Source organism: Macaca fascicularis, chromosome 20 (assembly GCF_037993035.2).
Source record: "Macaca fascicularis isolate 582-1 chromosome 20, T2T-MFA8v1.1".
NCBI lineage: Eukaryota > Metazoa > Chordata > Mammalia > Primates > Cercopithecidae > Macaca > Macaca fascicularis.
Genome location: NC_088394.1, coordinates 21518653 through 21538366, shown reverse-complemented (window position 1 = coordinate 21538366; position 19714 = coordinate 21518653). Strand labels below are relative to the sequence as shown.

The following is a 19714-nucleotide window of genomic DNA, read 5'->3' as shown; positions in this document are numbered from 1 at the left end:
CTGTGCCTAATTAAACTCTGGCAATAAAGACAGAGAAGTCTGAAGGTTGAGTGGCTTTCTCATGGTTACCCAGTGTGAGACTCTGATTCCTGGAGGCCATAATTATGCACCAGGCAGAGGGAATTCTACTATGCATTTGAGACTTTGATTACGATCTTGTTTAATGTTCATTATGCACAAATCTCAGAGCTGAATTCCAGGAAAAGGATTGATTGGCATTCCCCATCCTCCAGCCCCATCTGCTCTCCTTATGTTTTCCCCGCACAGAGCTCATTCCCATCTCAGGGCCTTTGTGTTTCCTGGGATCTCTCTCTGGGATGCCCTCTCTCCAGAGCCTTACACGACTGGTTCCATCTCCTCATTTTGGTCTTGATTCAAATGTCACCCATTTGAGAGGTCTTCCCTGATTCCTTAGTCCAAGAGTTGGCAAACTGGTCCATGGGGCACACTCAGTCCGCCACCTGTTTTTATACAGCCTGTGAGCCAAAAATGGTTTTTACATTTATTATTTTGGAGTTTTTTTAGAAACAAGGTCTCGCTCTGTCTCCCAGGCTGGAGTCCAGTTGCGCCATCATGGCTCACTGCAGCCTCAAACTCCTGGGTTCAAGGGATCCTCCCCACCTCAGCCTCCAGAGTAGCTGGGACTACAGGCATGTACCAGCACACCGGCTAATTTTTTAAAAATTTTTTAAAAGATGGGGTCTTGCTATGTTGCCTAGGCTGGTCTTGAACTTTTGGCTTCAAGCAGTCCTCCTGCCTGGGCCTCCCAAAGTGCTGGGATTACAAGCATGAGCCACTGCCCCCTGCCTCGTTTTTACATTTTTTAAATGGCTGAAAGGAAAATCAAAAGAAAAATCCTATTTGGTAACACATGAAAATTATACAAATTTGAAATTTCAGCATCCATAAAAAAAGCTTTACTGGGACACAGGCATGCTCATTCATCTATTGACTACAGCTGTTTTCAAGATGCAATGTCAGAGCTGAATAGTTGAGGCAGAGATGGTAGGCTTACAAAGCCTAAAATATTTACCTGGTCCTTTACAGAGAACATTTGCCAAGCACTCTTCTAGTCTAAAGTACCTATAATAATCCTTTCCGGCTGGGTGCAGTGGCTCATGCCTGTAATCCCAGCACTTTGGGAGGCCAAGCCAGGTGGATCACTTGAGGTCAGGAGTTCGAGACCAGCCTAGCCAACATTGAGGTTTCACGTCTTTACTAAAAATACAAAAATTAGCTGGGCATGGTGGCAGGCACCTATAATCTCAGCCATTTGGGAGCTGAGACAAGGGAATCACTTGAACCCAGGAGGCAGAGGTTGCAGTGAGCCAAAATTGTGCCACTGCACTCCAGCCTGGGTGACAGAGTAAGACTCCATCTCAACAAACTATTTTATTTTCTTCATAGCAGCTACCAGTATCTAAATTTCTAAGTTCTCTCTCTCTCTCTCTCTCTCTCTCTTTAATTACTTACATGTTTAAACATTTTTCTCCACCAACCCTCCCACAATCAAACAATAGGGTCATAAGAACAGAGACTTTGTTTTGTTTCCTTCTCTATCTTCAGCTATTGATACATAATGGGCTTTTAAAAAGTTTATTCTGTTTACGTTAGTGACATTAAAGGTTAACAAATTGAAGCTATCTGAGAAATTGTTTGTACTGCTAATCTATATAGCCATTCTTTTCTATCTCTGTTTTGTTTTTGGTTTTGGTTTTGGTTTTTTTTTTTTTTTTTTTTTTTTTTTTGAGACAGGGTCTCACTCCATCACACAGGCTGGAGTGCAGTGGTACAATCCCAGCTCACTGCAACTTCTGCCTCCCGGGTTCAAGCGATTCTCCCGCCTCAGCCTCCTAAGTAGCTGGGGCCACAGGCGTGTGCCACCATGCCTGGTTTTTTTTTTTTTTTTTTTTTGAGGGGGGTAAAGAGAGTTTCACCATGTTGGCCACGCTGGTCTCAAACTCCTAACCTCAAGTGATCCGCCCGTCTCAGCCTCCCAAAGTGTTGGGATCACAGGCGTGAGTCACCGCACTTGGCCCCAGTTTTCTTTTCTTTTCTTTTCTTTTTTTTTTTTTTTTTTTTTTTTTGAGACAGAGTCTCACTCTGTCACCCAAGATGCAGTGCAATTGCATGATCTCAGCTCACTGCAACCTCTGCCTCCTGGGTTCAAGTGATTCTCCTGCCTCAGCCTCCCAAATAGCTGGGATTACAGACACATACCACCACGCTGGGCTAATTTTTTGTATTTATCATAGAGAGGGGGTTTCACCATGTTGGCCAGGCTGGTCTCGAACTCCTGATCTCAGTTGATCCGCCTGCCTCAGCCTTGCAAAGTGGCGGGATTACAGGCATGAACCACCTCACCCAGCCCACCAGGCCCCATTTTTAAGTGTATAGTTGAGCGGTAGTAAGTACATTGACATTCATATTATTGTGCAACCGTCACCACCAACCATATCCAGAATATTTTGCACCTTGCAAAATTGAAACTCTGCCACCGTTCTAATTTCTGTCTCTATGAATTTAACTACTCTAGGACACAAGGAGGCTTTAATCAACATCCATCAAATAAATAAATCCTGACCTACCTGCTTTGGTTGCAAGGATGCTCAGAGTTAAATTTCTGTGCTTTATTGCCTAGATTTCCTAACAAAATTATCTTCCCTCTCTCTTTTTTTTTTTTTTTTTTTTTTTTTTTTTTTGAGACAGAATCTTGCTCTGTTGCCCAGGCTGGAGTGCAATGGCCTCAGCCTCCTGAGTAGCTGGGATTACAGGTTCCCACCACCATGCCCAGCTAATTTTTGTATTTTTAGTAGAGATAGGGTTTCACCATGTTGGTCAGGCTGGCCTCAAAGTCCTGACCTCAGGCAATCCTCCTGCCTTGGCCTCCCAAGTGCTGGGATTACAGGTGTGAGCCACCGTGCCCAGCCTCTTCTCTCATTTTAATATAGATTTTTTAATACAGATTTTGAACTTGTAACCCTACTCAAGGTTCACAATGAATCTAAGTTACCATCATTATTTATATTCCACTAAAAAGTTACGACACAACATGGATTGTGAAATACAGAAATATAGACACATCATTATATCAGAGGCTTCCACATGTGTGAATTGCATTAACAAAATGGGGTATGTGTTTTACTCCATATGCCATATCAAACTGTTTTTCAAAGTGGTGGGAGGTAGTAAAAATCAGAAGAGAACAACATCAAATCCATGTTTTCAGAGATGAAGCACCTCTTTTGAAGATATTCTTCCCCCAAAAAGTGATCCCACCTCCAAGTACAGGCTCACCAGTGGCATTGGAGGATGTCTGCAATATCCCACTCATCCAGGAATAGAGAGCTCTCTGGGAATGAGCCGAGGTTTTGTCGTAGAGATCTTTGAACACTGCAGATCTAAATGACACAAACATGGGCATCAATTAATAACAAACAGGTGGGGGCTGCTTTAAAGAGGGAGTCACAACAGCAAATGTGACCCAAAGCTGTCTTGTGTTAAAACCCTTCCCTCTCCCGTATGTGGAGAAATAGGAAGGCTTTTACACTGGTGGTGGGAGTGTAAATTGATTCAACCATTGTGGAAGACAGTGTGGCGATTCCTCAAGGATCTAGAACCAGAAATACCATTTGACTCAGCAATCCCATTACTGGGTATATACCCAAAGGATTATAAATCATGCTACTGTAAAGACACATGCACACGTATGTTTATTGCTGCACCATTCACAATAGCAAAGACTTGGAACCAACCCACATGTCCATCAGTGATAGATTGGATTAAGAAAATGTGGCACATATATACCATGGAATACTATGCAGCCATAAAAAAGGATGAGTTCATGTCCTTTGTAGGGACATGGATGAAGCTGGAAACCATCATTCTCAGCAAGCTATCACAAGGACAGAAAACCAAATACCACATGTTCTCAATCATAGGTGGGAATTGAACAATGAGATCACTTGGACACAGGGAGGGGAACATCACACACTGGGGCCTGTCAAGGGGTGGAGGGCTGGGGGAGGGATAGCATTAGGAGACATACCTAATGTAAATGATGAGTTGATAGGTGCGGTAAACCAACATGGCACATGTATACCTGTATATCAAACCTGCATGTTGTGCACATGTACCCTATAACTTAAAAGCATTAAAAAAAAAAACCTTCCCTCTCCTGAATGTAAATTAGTTCAACCATTGTGGAAGACAGTGTAGCGATTCCTCAAAGATCTAGAACCAGAAATACCATTTGACCCAGCAATCCCATTACCGGGTATATACCAAAAAATATATAAATCATTCTGTCACAAAGATAAATGCACACATGTTCATTGCAGCACTATTCACAATAGCAAAGACATGTAGTCAACCCAAATGCCCATCAATAATAGACTGGATAAAGAAAATGTGGTACATATATACCATGGAATACTATGCAGCCATAAAAATGAACAAGATCATGTCTTTTGCAGGGACATGAATGGACCTGGAAGCCATTATCCTTAGCAAACTAATGCAGGAACAGAAAATGAAACTCTCCATGTTCTCACTTACAAGTGGAAGCTGAACAATGAGATCACATGGACACAGGGAGGGGAACAACACTGGGGCCTATTGGGGGGTGGGATGGGGGAAGGGAGAGCATTAGGAAAAATAGCTAATGCATGCTGGGCTTAATACCTCGGTGATGGGTTGATAGGTACAGCAAACCACCATGGCACACATTTATCTATGTAACAAACCTGCACATCCTGCACGTGTACCCCAGAACTTAATAATAAAAAATACGCCCACACACACACTCCTTAGCTATATGTAGCTATTTTTCCCATTTTCCTCTTCCCCTTCACAGCTAAACACCTTCCAAAGAATATTCCATACATATTGTCTCCACTTCCTCACCTCTTGGTCCTTTTTTGGGGAGGTGGGGGACAACTCTGTTGAGATATAATTCACACACCTTACAATTCACCCATTTAAAGTACACAATTCAGCCAGGCACTGTGGCTTACGCCTGTAATCTCAGCAATTTGGGAGGCCAAGATGGGCAGATAACCTGAGGTCAGGAGTTCGAGACCAGCCTGACCAATATGATGAAACTCTGTCTCTACTAAAAGTACAAAAATTAGCCAGGCGTGGTGGCATACACCTGTAATCCCAGCTACTTCAGAGGCTGAGACAGGAGAATCACTTGAACCTGGGAGGCGGAGGTTGCAGTGAGTCGAGATGGCACCATTGCACTCCAGCCTGGGCAACAAGAGGGAAACTCCGTCTCAAAAAATAAAATAAATAAAATAAATAAATAAAGTACACAATTCAGTGGTTTTCAGCATATAAGATAAAGAGCCAAAGATGTTCCTGATGGCATCATTTGAGTCTCTGGATCCAGCTGTGTCTGAAGTCAGCCCTACACCTAAAACTATTCAATTACATGTTCCACTAATTCCCTTTTGCTTCAAGCCAGTTTGAATGGGTTTTTCTGCCACTTGGGTTTACTGCTCACTCAGGTAAGCAGTAACCAATAAACTCTCACTCCAATGATGTTCTCTTCCACAACGTGAATGAATGGCAGAGGGAGGAGACACTGAATTTAAAAGGAATAGTGTAATAGCCTGCAGAGCAAAAGGGCTTCATGTATATACATCTTAGTGGAAAAAACTGACACCCCTAGAGAAAAGATGAGGTCAGTATACTGTCTGTTTCACCTACTGCCCTTTGGCTGCAAAAGATAAAAGGAATCTCCCACATTGTTATCATCATATTGGGCTTTTCCTTCTTCTAAATCATTTTTAGATTTAGAAAGAGTGTTGTATGGCTGGGCGCGGTGGCTCACGCCTGTAATCCCAGCACTTTGGGAGGCCGAGGTGGGCAGATCACGAGGTCAGGAGATCCAGACCATCCTGGCTAACACAGTGAAGCCCCGTCTCCACTAAAAATACAAAAAATTAGCTGGGCGTGGTGGCGGGTGCCTGTAGTCCCAGTTACTCGGGAAGCTGAGGCAGGAGAATCGCTTGAATCCGGGAGGCAGAGCTTGCAGTGAGCCAAGATCGTGCCACTGCACTCCAGCCTGGGCGACAGAGCAAGACCCCGTCTCAAAAAAAAAAAAAAAAAGAAAGTGTTTTATGGCCATAAAGTGCTACGATTAGTAAAAGGAGGAAGTTGGCGGTGTTTGCAATGCCTATGGCCCTTCAAGTCCTAGACCCAATCCTCAAATTTGGTTTATATCAAAGCGCAATTTCATGCAGGGCTGGCTGTAACCAACATACGCTGGCATGGCATCTCAAAAGGAGAAAAGTCCTCCTTTTTCAATGCTCTGTCACTCCTCCTGCTGTCCCTCAAGAAGGTCTCAGTTTAGTGCCAATGAGTCTTTAAAACATACTCAGATTGTTTTTAAATCAATAGAACAAGACCCAGGTTCACAGCCTTGGTGCTGTGGACTGAAAGTTTGCATTTCCCCAAATTTCATGGGTTGAAATCCTAACTCCCAACATGACAGTATTAAGAGGTGGAGTTTTGAGGAGGTGATTAGTTCATGAGGCTGGATACCTCATGAATGGGATTAGTGCTCTTATAAAAGAGATCCCAGAGGGCTTGCTCACCCCTTCCACCCAAGGGGACACAGCGAGAAGGTGCCAATAAACCAGAAAGTGAGCCCTCACCAGACACCGAGTCTGCCAGTACCTTGATCTTGGACTTCCCAGTCTCCAGAACCATGAGAAATAAACACTTGTTGTTTATTAGCCACATAGTCTGTGGTATTTTTGTTATAGCAGCCCAATCTGACTAACACACTTAAGCAAGCAACATATCTAGCTAGGATTTAGTGACACTTTTTTCCCACTGTATTTGTTTATGTGGTTTTTTGTTTTGTTTTGCTTTTGTTTTTGTTTTGATACGGAGTCTCACTCTGTCGCCCAGGCTGGAATGCAGTGGCGCAATTCTGGCTCACTGCAACCTCCACCTCCCAGGTTCAAGTGATTCTCCTGCCTCAGCCTCCCAAGTAGCTGAGATTACAGGCACCTGCCACCATACCTGGTTAATTTTTGTATTTTTAGTAGAGACGTGGTTTCGCTATGTTGGCCAGGCTGGTCTCGAACTGCTGACCTCATGATCCACCCACCTCTGCTTCCCAAAGTGCTGGGATCACAGGCGTGAGCTACCACACCCAGCCTAACTCTACAGATTTTAAGCTTTTGCTCCAAAACATGCATATAAACCTGTCCCCACCTGCCTTCTCCCTGCTGCCAGGTGATACCTCTTTGAATTCTCACTACAGCCCCTGAAGGATAGTATGATGAGTTAAGAAGGTGGGAGTGGCTGGTGTGGTGGCTCACGCCTGTAATCCCAGCGCTTTGGGAGGCCAAGGCAGGTGAATCACTTGAGGTCAGGAGTTCCAGACCAGTCTGGCCAACATGATGAAATTCCATCTCTACAAAAATACAAAAATTAGTTGGGTGTGGTAGGCGCCCCTGTAGTCCCAGTTACTTGGAATTGAGGCAGGAGAATCACTTGAACCTGGGAGGCAGAGGTTGCAGTGAGCCGAGATTGCGCTACTGCACTCCAGCCTGGGTGACAGAGTGAAACTCCATCTCAAAAAAAAAAGAAAAACTGTGGGAGAAACCACTCACAGATTCTTAAAGGCATCCTCGCGCAGGTCCCGAGGGAGCCGCTCTGTGATGTCTGGCTGGAGAAAGCTGCCTGAGGACCCCCTCAGCACCTTGCCCAGGATCTCCACACACTCCAGGGAGTTCAGCACCTGGAAACACCTCTCTAGTGTGATGAGAAACAGGCTGCGGTTCACGCCAGGGCTCTGCAAGGCTCGTTCTCGAATCTCTCCTAAGTCGATGATGATGTCTTTCAGGTCCTAAAGCAATAAGAAAAGCCAGGGTCAGCTTGAGAGCTGCCTTTCAATTTGGAAGCCCTGGGAGGGACCACACATTGCAACAGTGGGGAAAGCCAGGATCACTGTTTAACACCATGCTGCTATGTTGAAACTTCTAGAGCTTTCCATTCCCTGCAGAACAAAGTCAAGGCCTTTATCTGCTCCACTCACTCTGGAACCTTCCCACTCTCCAGATACACCTGACCAGCATACCTCAGGCCCTTGGTGTACCTGGAATTCTTCATCTCTCCTTTTTCTAGTGAAATCTAGCTCATCCTTTAAGGCTGGGCTCCATTGCTGTCTCCTTGGTGAAGTCTCTGATCCCTCCAACTTCCTACTTCAAATCAGATTTCCCTCCCTTATGTGCCCCCAGGTCATCTTGAACCAAACTCTATAATGCATTAAAGGGACTCATGTGTCTTTCCTCCAAGCCCGTGGTTCTCACCTCTGGGTGCACATCAGAAACACCTGGGGAGCTTTTTTAAAGTTTTATTTTATTGTTGAGACAGGGTCTTGCTCTGTCACCCAGGCTGCAGTGCAGTGGTGTGATTATAGCTCACTGCAGCCTCAACCTCCTGGGCTTGAGCAATGCTCCCACCTCAGCCTCCCAACTAGCTGGGACCACAGGCACACACCACTACACTCAGCTATTTTTTGTAGAGATGGAGTTTTGCCATGTTGCCCAGGCTGGTCTCAAACTACTGGGCTCAAGCAATCTGCCTACAACCACCCAAAGTGTTAGGGTTACAGGTATGAGCCACCATGCCCAGCCCATCTGGGGAGCTTTTGGAAAGGACTGATTGGCCTGGTGCATAGGCTCACATCTATAACCCCAGCACATCGGGAGGCCGAGGCAGGTGGATCGCTTGAGCCCAGGAGTTTGAGTCCAGCCTGGACAACATAGGGAGATCCCATCCCTACAAAATAAATGTTTAAAAATTAGCTGGGTGTGCTGGTGCACACCTGTAGTCCTAGCTGCTTGAGAGGCTGAGGTGGGAGGATCACTTGGGCTTAGGATATCAAGGCTGCAGTGAGCTATAACTACACCACTGCACTCCAGCCTGGATGACAGAGTGAGCCCCTGTCTCTAAGGAAAAAAAAAAAAAAGCTTCCATTTTACTGAGCATTGACTCTACTGTGCCAAGCTTGGAGCAAACATGCATCATCTGATTAATTCTCATGACAGTCCTACAGGTTAAACCCCATGGGTACTAGGGTCAGGCATTCCCAGGTTCAAATCCCAGGGCCTCCATTATCTGTATGTCCTGAGCAAATGACTTACCTTTTTTAAGTCCCAGTTTTTACAGTCTCAGAGGCCTTGCTTTGTGATATTCTTGGATCACTAACCTCATTTTGTGGAAATTAACTGCTTCTGTTTTTTGTCTCCCATCCAGACTGTGAGCTCCTTGAGGACAGGATCTCTGTGTCCACTGGTGCATAGTAATTTTTATTAGTGGATGTTTATTCACCCAAACAATCAGGAGATCCTCAGATCCTCAATTAGAACCCCTCATTTCTTAGTACTCACAAAAATATGAATTAGGCCAGGCATGGTGGCTCACACCTGTAATCCCAGCACTTTGGAAGGCCAAGGCAGGCAAATGACTTGAGGCCAGGAGTTCAAGACCAGCCTGGCAAAATCTCATCTCTACTAAAAATACAAAAATTAGCCAGGCATGGTGGCACACACTTGTAATCCCAGCTACTTGGAAGGTTGAAGCACAAGAATCACTTATACCCAGGGGGCAGAAGTTGCAGTGAGCTGAGATTGTGCCCCTGCACTCCAGCCTGAGTGACAGAGTAAGAATCTGTCTAAAACAAAAATAAAATAGAAAATTATAAGGCTCTTCATTTTAACTTTGGAGAAAGTAAGTGAGAAAACTTAGATCCTAAAGCTCCCAGGGGGTTGGAGGAGGCAGAAGGAGAGAGGAAAAGACAATGAAGGGCCAAGGCCTAAGTCAGGCTCCATTTTATTCAATTCAACAACACCACGTGGTGCTGGACTTCCTCTATCCCCGGGATGCCAAGGGCGCCTCACCAAGCGGTCCTTCTTGTCTTCTAAGAGGCATTTCATAGCAGTGCGGAACTGCTGGGCATCTGTCTTCCTCAGGTCCTCCAGCAGCTTCTGGGGCTGGTGCAGACGCTGCTCCAGGTGGTTTCCCACGGCTGCCTGTATTGGGGGTGTTGGGAGAGTCGGTGAGAACAGAAAGAGCAGGAGCACATGGTCAGCACCATGGCCAGCGGCCCAGCCCAGCCACCTCATTCCCTGCAGAGACCACAACTGGTGGCCAGCAGTCTGGTTGGGCCAGCTCCAAATTCCTCATTAGCCACCAACATGTAAAAGTGAGGGGCCAGGCGCGGTGGCTCATGCCTGTAATCCCAGCACTTTGGGAGGCCAAGGCGGGTGGATCACGAGGTCAAGAGATCAAGACCATCCTGGCCAACATGGTGAAACCCCATCTCTACTAAAAATACAAAATTTAGCCAGGCATGGTGGCATGCACCTGTAGTCCCAGCTACTCAGGAGGCTGAGGCAGGAGAATCACTTGAACCTGGGAGATGGAGGTTGTGGTGAGCTAAGGTGGCACAACTGCACTCCAGCCTGGGCAACAGAGCGAGACTCCGTCTCAAAAAAAAAAAAATCACTCATTGTTTATCTGAAATTCAAATGAAATCGGACATCTGTTTTTTGTTTTTGTTTTAGAGACGGGGTCTTTCTTGGTTGCCTAGGCTGGAATGCAGTGGTACAATCATAGTTCACTGTAACCTCAAACTCTTGGGCTCAAGCAATCCTCCTGCCTCAGCCTTCCAAGTACCTGGGACTACAGGCCACACCACCACACTCAGCTAATTTTTTGTTTGTTTGTTTGTTTGTTTGTTTGTTTTTGTAGAGACAGGGTCTCACTATGTTGCCAGGGCTTGTCTCCGACTCCTGGTATCAAACAATCCTCCCACTTATGCCTCGCAAAGTGTTGGGATTACAGGCATGAGCCACCACGCAGAGCCGCATCTGTATTTTTATTTGCTAAATCAGCAACACTTCTTGTGGGCCTCAGTTTTCTTACCTGCAAAATGGAGGCAATAAGAGAACTTACCACATAGGGTTATTATGAGGATTCAGTGTGTAAAGTGTTTTCGATAGTGGCTAGCACACAGTAAGTGCTCAATAGTGCCAGCTATTATTCTCTATCTTGACCAAGGTGAATAATAGCTTACTTAAAGCCTCACCCCTAAAATGAAAGGTCCTGTGGGTAGTATCATGACTGTCTTGTTCTCTACTGAGACCTCAGTGTCTGGAGCCATGCCTGGCAAAAAGCAGTTGTTAACTCAGTAGATATTGAATGAATAAATGAATATGGTATATACACAGGAAGAGATATATCAGGTTAAAGTAGATACATCTCATGAGTATCCATTACTGCTAGAGAAAGAGGGCAAGCATTGCTTCTCCTTCAGTTGCCCTGACTGATGAAGAGAAGAAAAGCAGATGCCATGTGGGGCCAACAGCCACCTCCAGCTAATGGCTGTCCTGGGACCTGGCAGACAACAAGCTCTCTGAGTATATTTGTGACATCAATGTTGGTTGATGTTTCCATTTTCAATAAAATGTAAGTAAAAATGGAAACAATGAAGACATGTCAGAACTTTATTCATTAATTAATGACATAAATGGCCTTTTGCTAAACTGAATAATTGTTTCTCAATACTGAAAGAATTTTTCTCCAATTTTCTGTGTTATCCACAGTGTGATGAAAAAGACACAACATGCCACACTAGGCTAATAGTCGGGCAGGTGCTGTGCAGTTCACCGCAGTCACCACTGCAGGCATGAGCCCTATTGCCCCTTAAGGCAAATATCCTTTGCCACCTATCAACACGCTTGTGCTATTGTTTTCATTACAGTAGAGTTAAAAGAGGAAAAAATACATTTCTTGGACCCATGGTAGAAAGACTGATCACTATATCCAAATATCCACTCTCTCACTGATCTTCATCAATTGAACCCTTCAACTTTTAATTGGGTACATGTCTCCTTTGCAGTAAGATGTGACTATGGTATGTGAGTCAAGCTAATGTGTGCAGAGGGAATTGTGTAACTTGCAAGTCATATCCTCAGAAGAGAAGATGCTTACCCTTGTCTTCTTCTCCTCACCCTTCCCCTGCATTGGAGAAGGGGTGTGGTGTTTCCACCACATGGGCAATAACTCCCCAGGAGATGACAAAGCAAAAAGATAAAAGGAACCTGGGTCCTTGGATAACCTCATGGAATACAGCTGCCTTTTCTCTGTGGCTCTCCCACTTAGCTCTGGACTATTACATGAGAAAGAAATAAACTAAACTGTTTGAGCTGTTGTCCTCTGGGGGTCTTTTTGTTATAGCAGCTCAGCCTATACCCTAATATATCATGTCTCCATCAAAGGTGGGAAAATGAAAGAAAGACAAAATATCTTATATCACGTTTCAAGAAGAACTGTACAGAACCCTTTTCCTTGCAGAAGTAAAGACTGTCTCTACATCCAGCCCACTTCTCCAATTTACCTGGCCCCTGAGTTTGCAATCCCTGAGCACTGAGATGGGAACAGAAAGATGGGTCTCAGGTACACACCTGCAGGCTGGAGATGGTGAAGGCAACATTCCGGGAATTCAGATAGGCCAGGACTCTGTGGGACAGGTCATCCGTCCACACGTGGGAGCTTCAGTTGAAGACAGATGGGAAAAGATCACAATGACAGATTCTCCTACAAGCACTACCGTACTAGCTAAGTGCCCAGGGGACAGGTCGGGATGGACCAGAGGTGTTAGAAACTTTGTGCTTGGAAGTGGGAGGTTTCTCTTTTCTTTTCTTTCTTTTTTTCTTTTCTTTTCTTTCTTTCTTTTTTCTTTTTTTTTTAACAGGGTCTTGCTCTGTTGCATGATCACGGCTCACTGCAGCCTCAATCTCCCCAGCCCAAGTGATCTTCCAACCTCAGCCACCCAAGCAGCTGGGATCACAGGTGCATGCCACCACACCCAGCTAATTTTGTTTATTTTTTGTAGAGATGGGGTCTCACTATGTTGCCCAGGCTGATCTCAAACTCCTGGGCTCAAGCAATCCTCCCACCTCTGCCTCCCAAAGTGCTGGGATTACAGGAGTGAACCGCGGTGCCCAGCCTGAAGTAAAAAATTTCTTAACCAGTCACAGTGATAGAAGAGTTTCCAATTCTAGGAATCTGCCTGGATCCCATTCTCTCAAAGCCAATTCCCAAGTTTCTAAGCTGTATGCAATATTCTAATTTCCGTTAACAATCTACTTAGATTGACTACAATGCAAACTGATTGAGTTAGAAAGATGTACATTTAAAAAGCAGATGCTAGGTATACCATGAGAGGCTGGAATAGCATAGTTAAGAGTGTGGGCTCCAAACTGGATTTGAATCCTAGTTTCATCACTTAGCTGTGTGACTTGAGACAATTTGCTAAATTTTTGTGCCTCAGTTTCCCTTTCTATGAAATATTGCTAACAACTGTGAGATTAAAATTTGTTCACACATGAAAACTGTGTAAGGTAGTGCCCAACACACAGTAAATGCTCATGAATAGCCTTTTTCTTTTTTTTTTTTTTTTTTTTTTTGAGACAGAGTCTCACTCTGTCACCCAGGCTGGAGTGCAGTGGTGCAATCTCGGCTCACTGCAACCTCTGCCTCCTAGGTTCAAGCGATTCTCCTGCCTCAGCCTCCTGAGTAGCTGGGATTACAGGTGTGCACCACCACACCCAGCTCATTTTTGTATTTTTAGTAGAGACGGGATTTTGTCATGTTGGCCGGGCTGGGCTGGGCTGGAACTCCTGGCCTTAAGCGATCCTCCCAACTTGGCCTCACAAAGTGCTGGGATTACAGAGGTGAGCCACCATGCCCAGCCTATGAATAGCCTTTTGTAATCTTTTGTTTGTTTGTTTGTTTGTTTTGACACGGAGTCTCACTCTGTTGCCCAGGCTGTAGTGCAGTGGCTCAATCTTGGCTTATTACAACCTCTGCCTCCTGGGTTCAAGTGATTCTCCTGCTTCAGCCTCCCGAGTAGCTGGGACTACAGGCACGCAACACCATGCCTGGCTAATTTTTGTGTACTTTTAGTAGAGACAGGGTTTCATTATGTTGGCCAGGCTGGTCCCCAACTCCTGACCTCGTGATCTGCCCACCTCGGCCTCCCAAAGTGCAGGAATTACAGGCATGAGCCACCGTGCCTGGCCTGTAATCTTATAAAGAGACGGATGGATGGATGGATGGATGGATGGTTAAATTAATAAATAAAATACTTATACTGAAAGAATATATCCAAAAGTATCCATTGGTGTTATCTTAGGGAAAGGAGGGGCTATGGGGATCTTTCACTTCAACATAACTGGGTATCCCTGACATGGGGCCCCAAGATCCCTATTTCTTCTCCTTCATAGTACTCATCATATTAGAATTGTTTATTAATATTGGCATTTCCACACTACCTACCTCCCTGCCCCATGTCCCTGGTATCTGTCTATATGCAGCTTATAGCGCAAAAGTAAAGGAAATGGGTCCTGGAGCCAGGCCACTGGTTCACATCCCAGTTGTGTGGCCTTGATTTACCCTTCCTGTCCTCAGTTTCACCGTTGTGTGCAATGGGATAACAACAGGACCTACCTTGTGTGGCACTTGTGAGGATTAGATTGTTTCTATACCAAGCACTTAGTAGAATACCGACTACATAGAAAGCACTCAATAAATTTCAGCTCTTAGGCCGGGCACGGTGGCTAATGCCTGTAATCCCAGCACTTTGGGAGGCTGAGGTGGGCAGATCACCTGAGGTCAGGAGTTTGGGACCAGCCTGGCCAACATGGTGAAAACCGATCTCTACTAAAAATACAAAAATTACCCGGGTGTGGTGATGGGTGTCTGTATTCCCAGCTACTCAGGAGGCTGAGGCAGGAAAATTGCTCGAACCCCGGAGGTAGAGGTTGCAGTAGTGAGCCAAGATAGCACCACTGCACTCCAGCCTGGGCCACAAGAGTGAAACTCCGTTTAAAAAAAAAAAAAGGCTCTTACGCTAGAGTGAGGAAGAATGATGTCTGTGGAGCAAGGGTGTTGACTTTTAAAACATTGTGCATTGATTGACATTTTTTGTAATGAGCACATATTACTTTTTACAATTAAGAGACTTCCATTAAGAATTTTTATTAAAAATCTATCCCATCCCTTCCCCTCTCCTCTAGGGCAGGTTACCTTTGAAACTGTATGAGATCCAGCAGTGCTACAATGGGAATAAAATGAAAAGACATCTTTAAAAGGAATCATTCCAGAGAGATCACAGCCGCATTCTGTTTGAAATTCTTAGAAGCAGCAAGTGGAGACCGAGGGGGCACATTACCATTCAGATAGCTTCCATCTATTATTTCTTCCTAAAAGACAAAGAGATAACATCAAGTATAACATCCAAAAGTTGGCAATTCCAGTAGAGGGGATTCTGATTAAGAGAAAATAGAATACTCACCGCCATTTTTTGCAACAATGGATGCAAATCTGTAAGAAAGCCATTGAATGTATAACTAGAATTGAATTGTGTGACCTTCAAAACTACAAATACAGGTTAGGGAAAAAGCCCCAGAAAGCCACTCATAAAGGAAATTTTTAGTGAATCTGAATTATAACTGTCCACTCTGAGAAAACCGTGGCTTGAAAAATCCTCTTAGAATAATCCTGAAAAATCATACATGCACACCCCCCCCCAAAAAAAACAACTTACAGCATCATGTACCTAATGTATCTATCCCACCACATTCCCTAAACTGTGTGGAAACCACAAAGGGTGATTCTTCCCTCAGGACTTACCCTGCCTGGAATTTGGCACTGTATAACTCGACACTCCATGACTCAGAAAAAGGAATAGGAAAAGGGAGTATGTCGTGGGTTCCTGAGACATTCTCCTGTAGTTAATTTAAGCACAGAAGTGATTCAGGTTTAAAAATATATATATATGTACACACACACACACATACATATTTAAACATGTATATAAACATACATATATAGAGACATTCAGAAGACAAAAGGAAAAACCAAGTAGACCCAGAATCCCTTGAAATCTTTTTAAAAATAATTTTAAAATTCACCTACTTTCCTCCATCTAAACCCACATTCTAGTCTAAGACACTATCATCTCTCTCCTTGGTGACTACAATGGCCTGTTTATCTTACCACTACCTCTCACTCCTCTCAATCCAGCAAAAAGGCATGGTCAAAAGTAGACTCTGGGCCAAGCATGGTGGCTCACACCTGTAATTCCAGCACTTTGGGAGGCCAAGGTGGGTGGATCACTTGAGGTCAGGAGTTCGAGACCAGCCTGGCCAACATAGTGAAACCCTGTCTCTACTAAAAATACAAAAATTAACTGCTTGGTGGTGCATATCTGTAGTCCCAGCTACTTGGGAGGCTGAGACAGGAGAATTGCCTGAATCTGTGAGGTAGAGGTTGCAATGAGCCAAGATTGTGCCACTGCACTCCAGCCTAGGCAACAGAGCGAGACTCTGTCTGAAAAAAAAGTATAGACTCTATTTTATCTGCAAGAAATGTATATACAGAATATAAAAACTACTCTTATAATTAAATAAGAAGATATACAAGCCAAGGGGAAAAAATGTAAAAACAATATGAAGTTGGCCAGGTGCAGTGGCTCACACCTGTAATCCCAGCACTTTGGGAGGCCGAGGTGGGCATATCATGAGGTCAGGAGATCAAGACCATCCTGGCTAACACGGTGAAACCCCATCTCTACTAAAAATACAAAAAAATTAGCCGGGCGTGGTGGCACGCGCCTGTAGTCCCAGCTACTCAGGAGACTAAGGCAGGAGAATGGCGTGAACCCGGGAGGCGGAGTTTGCAGTGAGCCGAGATCGCGCCACTACACTCCAGCCTGGGCAACAGAGCAAGACTCTGTCTCAAAAAAAAAAAAAAAAAAAAGAAGATACGAAGTTAAACTTCATAAAAACAGATGTAAAAATGGCCAATAAGCACGCAACTGATTATCACAGCTAACAAGAACTAGCAAACTAAACCCACAACGAGACCACTATAAAGTCATTAGAATGGGTAAAAATTTCAAAGACTGACTATCAAATGTTGGTGATGATATGGAACAACGGGAACTCTGATACAGCTGCTTGGGAAAACTGACAGCGTCTTACAGACCTAAATATACAATAACCTATGATCAAGACATGCCACTCCTAGGTGTTTAAGCAAGAGAAATGAAAACATGTCTACACAAAGATTTGTATAGCTTCATTCATAGTAGCCAGATATTGCAAAGAATCACATATCCAATAACAGGTGAAAGGTTAAACATGGTATCTCCATTCAGTGGATACCATTCGGTAATAACAATAAAAAGAAATTAGTTATAATTTTATTCTAGCTATGATGGAGTAATTGGCAATGGGTAAACCTTCCTGCCTTAAACAATTAAAAAACTGGCTGAAATATGTGGGTGCAAAGGTTTTTCAGACATTGGGCAGCAGGTAGTACAAGACTGAGATCCCTGAGCAAGGAAAGCAAACAAGCTGAACTCTGTAATTGCTCCTGCTCAGTGCCTGGAGTCTCCAGCCCATAGCACAAGGAGGGAGAATTCAAACAGAGCCTACAGGTCTCACTGAGCAGAAGAGACAGAGTGGAACTTCAGGGAAATCAAGGCAGCTAGAATCCACAGGAAGAATACTTGGAGAGGAGGAAGTTGCACAGAGAGAAAGTTCTGGAGATCTGAAGAAGGGTCTTTTGAGTCTTTGGCTGAATATTTATCTACCCATGCTTGTAAGAAACCACCTGAGGCTGGAGAATGAACCACCTGTATGCAGAGCAATCCTTGGACCTCACAGGGGAATGAGAATAGCTCCTACAAGCTGCAATGGAAAAATCTCCAAATACATTGGGCATCAGGGTCAATCATCAAAGAATAATTACCTCTATGATAGGCCAAATTAGCCCTAGACTAAAGTTTATTCTAGATGTGCCCTAACAAAGCTCAAAAGCAAGTCTTGGAAGGATCTAATTGATTCCAAGTAACTGAATTGCATTCCAGAACAAAACCCAACAATATTTAAAGCAGTATGATAAAACCCAGAAACTTTAGAAAACCAGAAGATGGAGCAAGAAAAAGAAAAAAAACCCAGCAATGTAAAATCCAAAGTGTCCAGCGTCCAATCAAAAATTACCAGGCAGGCTAGGCACAGTGGCTCATGCGTGTAATCCCAGCCCTTTGGGAGGCCAAGGAGGGTGAATTGCCTGAGCTCAGGAGTTTGTGACCAGCCTGGGCAACATGGTGAAACTCTGTCTTTACCAAAAATGCAAAAATTTGCCAGGGATGTAGCAGGTGCCCAGCTACTCAGGAGGCTGAGGTAGGAGGATCACTGAAGCCTGGAAAGTTGAGGCTGCAGTGAGCCATGATTTTGCCACTGCACTCCAGCCAGGGTGACAGAGCGAGACCCTGTGTCAAAGAAATTTTTTAATAAATAAATAAAAATTACCAGGCATACAAGAAAGCAGGAAAATATGGCTGATTGTCAGGAGAAAAATCCAATCAATAGAACAGATCCAGAAATGACACAGAAGATCCAATTAATGGACAAGGATGTTTATTATAAATACACTCTGTAAGTTCAAGAAAATAGGGAAAACAGTGAGCATGTTAAAGGGAGAGACATGATAGGTACAAAATAAACCCCAAGATGAACTTCTAGAGATAAAAATATAATATCTGAAATGAAAAATACACTGGATAGAGTTAACAGCATATTAGACACTGCAGAAGAAAAATTAGTGAACTTGAAGTCATAGCAAAATAAATTATCCAAAGTAAAATGCAGGGGGAAAAAGACCGAAAAAATTAAGAGGTCTCTGGAGCAATATGAAACTATTTGAAATACGTGTAATTGGAGTCCCAGGAAAGGAGGGGGTGGCAGAAAAGTATCTGAATAAATCATGAGCGGGCACAGTGGCTCACGCCTGTAATCCCAGCACTTTGGAAGGTTGAGGTGGGCATATCACTTGAGGCCAGGAGTTCAAAACCAGCCTGGCCAACATGGTGAAACTCCATCTCTACAAAAAAAAAAAAAAAAAATTAATTAGCCGGGTGTGGTGGCTGTAATCCCAGCTACCCAGAAGGCTGGGGCACAAGAATCACTTGAACCCAGGAGGCAGAAGTTGTAGTGAGCCAAGATTGCACCACTGCACTCCAGCCTGGATAACAGAGTGAGACTGAAAAAGAGAGAGAGGAAGGAAGGAAGGAAGGAAGGAAGGAAGGAAGGAAGGAAGGAAGGAAGGAAGGAAGGAAGGAAGGGAGGGAGGGAGGGAGGGAGGGAGGGAGGGAGGGAGGGAGGGAGGGAGGGAGGGAGGGAAAACATGACCTCATGACCAATTTGTGTAAAGTTTGATAGAACTACGGATCCATAGATCCAAGAAGCTCAACCAACCCCAAGCAGAGGAATCATGAAGAAAGTCATGCCAAGGCATATATAATAATCAAATTGCTTTAAAAAATGATTTTTTTAAAAAATCCAACAAAAAGGAGTTGCATCTAGACTATATGGGAAAAAACTCTCAATACTAAAAAGTAAATAAATAAGCAATCCAATCAGAAAATGAGCAGAAGACATGAGTAGATATATCATCAAAGTATATATACAGATAGCAAATAAATACATGGGAAGATACTCAGCATTTTTAGCCATTAGGAAAATTACCATTGAAACTACAGCGTAAACCTATCAGATGGCTAAAATAAAAAATAACCATAATGAGGCTGGGTGCAGTGAATCACGCCTGTAATCCC

The 19714-nt window shown here is 44.1% G+C and overlaps 1 protein-coding gene across 2 annotated transcripts in view; it reads right to left on the bottom strand.

The window, feature by feature from the left end:
- Window positions 1-19714, bottom strand: part of OTOA (otoancorin) — a 96482-nt gene that overhangs the window by 65042 nt on the left and 11726 nt on the right. For both annotated transcript variants that reach the window (XM_005591453.5, XM_065536845.2), the window contains exons 2-9: window positions 15724-15818; window positions 15386-15414; window positions 15263-15293; window positions 15118-15145; window positions 12492-12579; window positions 9924-10055; window positions 7632-7867; window positions 3298-3401 (exon numbers count right to left, since the gene is read on the bottom strand). In XM_005591453.5, coding sequence (XP_005591510.3) covers window positions 3298-3401; window positions 7632-7867; window positions 9924-10055; window positions 12492-12579; window positions 15118-15145; window positions 15263-15293; window positions 15386-15414; window positions 15724-15814 — 739 coding nt within the window. In that variant the 5' untranslated portion in view covers window positions 15815-15818. The remainder of the gene's footprint in view (window positions 1-3297; window positions 3402-7631; window positions 7868-9923; window positions 10056-12491; window positions 12580-15117; window positions 15146-15262; window positions 15294-15385; window positions 15415-15723; window positions 15819-19714) is intronic.